Below are 6,000 nucleotides of genomic sequence, written 5' to 3'. Positions count from 1 at the left end.
TAGCTGTTCCCCCGTGTCCGGTCTTAATGCCAAGCTAAACTAACTGGCTGTAGCTTCATCATTAACAGACAGTAGATCAGCCTTCTCAGATCTCTTTATCTCTTATGAAAAATAGTTCCAAGTATGTCTAACCTCCTTTGAAAACAGGATGATTTGCAGATAACATTTCATCTGTTGCAGCTCAGACGACAGGGCGGTTTTCAAGTACATCGCATCCATGAAAAAACCAACAGCACATGATCTTATGGTTTATCTAAAGAGGCTTAGTAAAAAAAACTGCATGTGCTTAATTGTTCAGCATGACGGCACAGAGCCCTTGTTTATGTGAACTTGGGATGTCTGTTCTCGTTTCGGGAGAAATGTCCCTGATCTGGAAGACAGAAGAAAAGGCCACCCACTGGGCACGTAGCTGTCATCCTTTATTCACTGGAGGCTGAATTTAGTAAATTCTTAAGCAGCCTCTCTGAAGAAAAACCCACCTTCTATGGAGAAACTTCACAAAAGAGACCTCTTACATTCTCTGGGTGGGAGATTACTGGGAGGGCTGGCGCAATTATGCGTTTTCATGCTGAATGGAGTGGAGCAGAGAGTTGTAGCTAATCTGCGACTCAAACAAGAGTAAATCTAAGCTAATCAACAGCGAATTACAATGCCAGGCACAGGCAAAAACATAACAACTCAGGATGGGTGTGTGTGTGTGTGTGTGTGTGTGTGTGTGTGTGTGTCTGCTGGTGATTCATGTGATGCTTTTAAAACCACGGTGGAAAACGCCCTCTGGCAAGAAACAGCTCTGTCAAAGAGCCACTCAACACATTTGGAAGGAAACGTAAGAACAGGTAAAATGTTGAAACACAAAATGACATTACCCTGGCAGAATATCAGCCTGTCACAACAGCACCTGAAGACTTCGTTATATAAAGATGCCCAAAATCTGTGTGTACTTGAATATAAGCACACGAAGACCTTTAAGGAAGAAGAGATTGACGTCTTCCTCAAGATTCAGTTTGTTTTTAAAGGAAGCGAAGATGTTGGCATGATGAACGAGTCCGCCACAGAGCTGATAACCCTTTTAAAAAGCAGGCTTAACCCCTGAGTCATACCAAACTATTATTCACTAGTAAATAATTCATTCAAGACCTGAGTAGTAAAAGCCTGATTGTTCGGGTCTCAACAGCACTAAAAAGTGAGCGCTGGAATGCTTTTATACCGGGGACTCAACGGTGCGAACAATCTGGAGTAATCCTGAAGGATTTCTCATCATAAGTTAATACAACACTTGTGATGCACAATCATGTCGAGGCATCTTTGTTATTAACAAGAGTGGGATTAATGGCTGAGAGGGCGGGAAGTTGCCACTAATAATGTGTGGGGTTAACTTTGCTGTATTCTGCACAATAACAAAGGCTTTCTAGATTCTAATTGATCAAAATCCATTTAAAGTTATAATCCTTGAAGATTTTCACCCTATTGAAGTCAGTGTAAAGCATTCACAGAAGCTGAATCGGAGTTTGTAACACGACGGAAACACGTGTTATTAACCACCCGGGCACATTTGAATTCATAAAAATATCACCATGTATGGCAATATAGGGTTTCAAAATCCTAAGAAACTAAGCAGCGTCATGTTGTCTGAAACGCCGGAGTTTATAACCGGTTACAAACTTTCTTAAATCGCAGCTAAATACTCTCATTTAAGCGAGAAAATGGGCAATACAGTAACGATTCTTGATTCGGATCTGATCAGCGCGGACTAATTTGACAGTTTGATCTGAGTTTCGTGAGCCTGTTTAGCGGCAGCAGACCGTGGATGTCACATCGGTTTAACCTGAAGCGAGCGCACATTTTAAAGCATCCAGCTGAAAAGGTACAGTGTAGGGTTAGAGTTTGTTGTTGCTCTCTGGCTCCTGCCACATCACGCTCTGCTCAACGCAGGTTCCTTCATCTTCAACCGCTTATCCCGGGGTCGGGGTCGCGGGGGGCTGGAGCCGACCCAAGCTGACATCGGCGTGAGGCGAGTACACCCTGGACAGGACGCCAGTCTATCGCAGGGCACATAGAGACGAACAGAGACAGACAACCATTCACACCTACGGGCAATTCAGAGTCATCAATTAACCTAACACGTGCATGTCTTTGGACTGTGGGAGGAAACCGGAGAACACGGAGAAAACCCACGCAGACACGGGGAGAACATGCAAACTCCACACAGAAAGACCCAGGCCGGGATGCCTGTAGGTTAATTGCAAAATGTAAATAAATACATTTATGTAGCGCTTTTATTGGACATCGACATCGCGTTTATGTGTTTATTGTCGGAAAAATAGACAAAGCATAAATAAAAGCTTTAGGTCGCATTTTAAGGTGCCTGTTAAATGCAGCTGCCTAGATAAAAGGAGAGTGTATCTGTTGCGTGGGATGTGAGAATAAAAACTTCTTCTTATAACTGCCTCATATGAGATAAACGGTCGCGATTGGTCCGTCAGACATCAAGCTGCAGGAAGTCTGTCTGAATGTGAGGGGGGGCCAGAGCAAATAAAACATGAACCCGGCAGATTTGTCTGGTTCCCAGGCCGGCCATTAAATGTGTTTACACTCATTAGTTGCCTCCCTATAAAGTAGTTTACATTGTCAGTGGCGGAGTCTGCCGTTCCCGTGCTGGAGTCAAATGACATGCACAAGAGATTCAAAGAAAGGAAGACTGTTTAGACTGGAAATATCGATGCCTCCAAAGAGCACAGAGGGCTTCCTCAGTGTGGGCGTGGTGCTACAGGTACAGGAGAACAGATGCAATGATGTCCCAGAAGTCCAGGTCGAATAAGTCCACAAGTCTGAGGGCTTATCAGACCGTGTGAGTATTTACTCCAATGAGGCAGGAATTTACAACTCTGGAAGGTATCATGGCAGCATTAATTTTATCCTCCCACTCAATGAGGTAAACAAGTTTACACACTACAAGGAATGTGCACATGCATGTGTTCGTTCAGTCCAAACAGTGTGTTGCTGGGTGACGTTGGATTACACCGACTGGCCAGAATCAACATTTCCCTTGACAGCCCTGTATTGTTTTTGCGGGATTCCTCTGCGTCACCCCCATATCTCTTTTAGTTTTTAGGTTTTTGTCTCTGTTGTCTCATTACAACCAGACGAGCTAACTAAAACAAAATGAGAACCCAGTAGATGTCAGAGTAATATACTAAAAGATGTCATCTGTATTTAATAACGTAGAAGCATTTTTATCATTTTGACAAATTATATTTTAATTGGAAGCAAAAGTGAAATAGAAAGGATCTTTTTACAGAAGCAGATGATAGAAACAATGCCAATGAAATGATTACATGCCTATGAATAGCGTACTTTTATGTATGTCGATGATTGACGACATGACAACCCAGTGGAGAATGAAGCCAATTGTTGGAAAATATAATCTGCCATGTTCCTGTGAGATCAGACTGTTTTTCCTTCTTAACTTCTCCTCTGACGTCACTCTGCAGCTGATGGGACCAGCCCCTTCTTGGCACCCTGGTGGTATTGACTCTCCAGCTTCCCTGTGAGAGAAAAGGGGGTGAAAGGGAAGAGTGGGAGGGGAGAAAAGAGGAAGGGATGAATCAAAACACCATCAAAGGGACAGTGACCTTTCCAGAGAGCTCAAGGCCAGCTGATTAGAGGCGGCCGCGGACAGACAGTGGAGAGACAGGCATCGAGAGAGAACGATGATGAGGTAAAAGGCCAATCAGACACTTTATTCCGCTGCAAAGAGCGATTAGACCGCAATCTCTGTTGGTGTCTTTTAAATAAGTTCTGTACATGTACAGTCAGTAAACTCTAATGGAAACACACACACAAAAATACCCTGTTAATCAAAAAATGTGAGCTTCAAGTTAATGCACCTTGTAATGTTTTAAGTCTAGTATAAATAATATGCAAACAACATTCAACAAGACATTTGAGCCACACAAAGCTGTCATCACACCAACACCTACACTACGTATAACAATTTTTTTTTTGCGAAAAATAACAATAATCAGAGCTTTTAAGTCCCTCAGACAAATAAGTGTCTTTAAATGAAGAGCTCTTTTCCAAAACGAGATAAAAGCCAAATTTAAAAAAAGGTTTTTCATGCCACTTTGCTGTATACAGAACCTATTCACTGCTTCATCAGTGTTTCATGCCAAATCGCTATATTTCCTTGTTTAAAATGGTCGCAAGAGTTCCTTTCCAAACCGCGACCAGCGCCAAACCTATTTTTAGCCTTAATGCGATACGTCCTCTCGACCAATCAGAGTTCAGTGAGCATTCTATGCGATCCAACATGGCGGCGCTCTGAAGCGGGAGAGTTTCCGTTCAACATGTTCAGACTGAGCCAATTAAAAACATTTTGACAAGATAAATTGAATATTAACCAAATGTGTGTGTCTGGGTAAAAAATGTCATTTTCCTGAAAACTATTCAAATGGATTTATAGCATTTTGGAAAAGAGCTCCTCAAATTCAGCTTGTTTTTCAGTTTATTCCAGTTTAATATGGTGTCACGGTTGTTCACTCAGAACTCAACTAAGGATGTCTCAGCACTTTACTGGCACCCCATGGTTCAAGCTATATTGATTTCTTTAAACAGCTACTAATCTCCATGTACATATACATAAACATTAGTATTTTATTTTACCATGATCCTGCCACTGCTCCTTTCTATTTATTTATTAATGTATCTTGCTTTATCTCGTGCTTATGTCTAAGTGCCCATGTTCAGTTCTGTGTTTCTACTTATTTCTTATACCCAGATATTTTTATTTTTATTTTATCTTAAGCCTGTGAATATTCTTATCTGTCCAGGTCATCGTTATCCCCAAAGCAAGTTCAGTCAAAAGCAACTGGACTTGGTTATTTGTCTCTTTATTTTATCTTATTTTTATTCTAGTGTATTGTATCATATGCAGTTGTACCAGATTGCTGCAACAAAATAATTTCCCTTGGGGGATGAATAAAGCAATTGTCTGTCTGTCTGTCTGTCTATCCATCTATCCATCCATCCATCCATCCATCCATCCATCTACCCATGTCTGTCTAACTGTAATCCAGAGTACATAGCACAGATAGTATAATGTTTGTTTTTGTTTTGAAAGGAGATAAAAACTTCGGCATCTGTGTAAAGATTAAACTTTAATTTTAAGGTTTTGAGCTAGGTGTTCAAGTTTTTGTGGGACACTCTGCAATCTAAAATTCCTATAATGTTTTACTGTATCTATTAGATTTACAGTAAGAATTTCCAAAGTAGAATTAAGCTTCAAATTAAAAATAGACTTAACTGTCATCTGGAATAGGCCTAATTTGCAAATGAGTCTATGGCATACAAGATGGTATCGTCAGCATAAAAACACTGCAATGTTCAGTTGGAAAAAAACATGAATTGATGAGATGCCATGTGCACAGTGTGTTTGGTCTCTCTCTCTTTCCCTCTCCCCCTTTACCTGACCACTTTGTCTGTGGACACAGACTGCAGCACTGTTTGTTGTTAAGGAGACTTTTCCCTGTCCTTATCAGTTGAATAGCACTATAACTGACTACAAATAATCAGAGCAATGAACAAGGTGACATATCTAGCCGACTTTAATGGCACATCACTGTTGCCATTTGTTACGCCCTCCCACATCAGACACTACGATTTGATTTGTGAGTCTGGATTTTCTGACAGAAAATGAGCTCCAACAGAGCAAATTAAAATTAGCTGGCGTTGCACCTGGTTTTCAAACAGGACAAACAATAATTAAAGAGTGCTTTTGCATGATTCTTTTACAGATCTCTCCATTAAATTAACTAATTGATTAGTCGACAAAATCACAGGAGTGACAGCTGACTAAGAATTTCGTGATTAGTACCAGGCATGAACAGAATGGTCAAAATCAATGGAGAGCAGGAAGTGCTTACAGAAGTAACTAATAAACATTACACCACACAATCGTTTCTAAGTGAACTTCATTGATGCATCCGAGGAATGTTAATGTCT

At 40.9% G+C, this 6,000-nt stretch overlaps 1 protein-coding gene across 1 annotated transcript in view; it reads right to left on the bottom strand.

Annotated features, from left to right (window-relative positions):
* Positions 1–3,272: 3,272 nt before the first annotated feature.
* The window catches only part of trip4 (thyroid hormone receptor interactor 4), a 76,766-nt gene continuing 74,038 nt past the window's right edge, over positions 3,273–6,000 (bottom strand). Inside the window, exon 13 of the mRNA XM_083912146.1 lies at positions 3,273–3,545. Within this exon, the coding sequence (XP_083768272.1) occupies positions 3,481–3,545 (65 nt within the window). The 3' untranslated portion in view covers positions 3,273–3,480. The remainder of the gene's footprint in view (positions 3,546–6,000) is intronic.

This window comes from Echiichthys vipera, assembly GCF_963691815.1.
Source record: "Echiichthys vipera genome assembly, chromosome: 1".
Taxonomy (NCBI): Eukaryota; Metazoa; Chordata; class Actinopteri; order Perciformes; family Trachinidae; genus Echiichthys; species Echiichthys vipera.
Note: the sequence above shows the minus strand (reverse complement) of the source record. Positions and strands in the feature narration are given on the sequence as shown.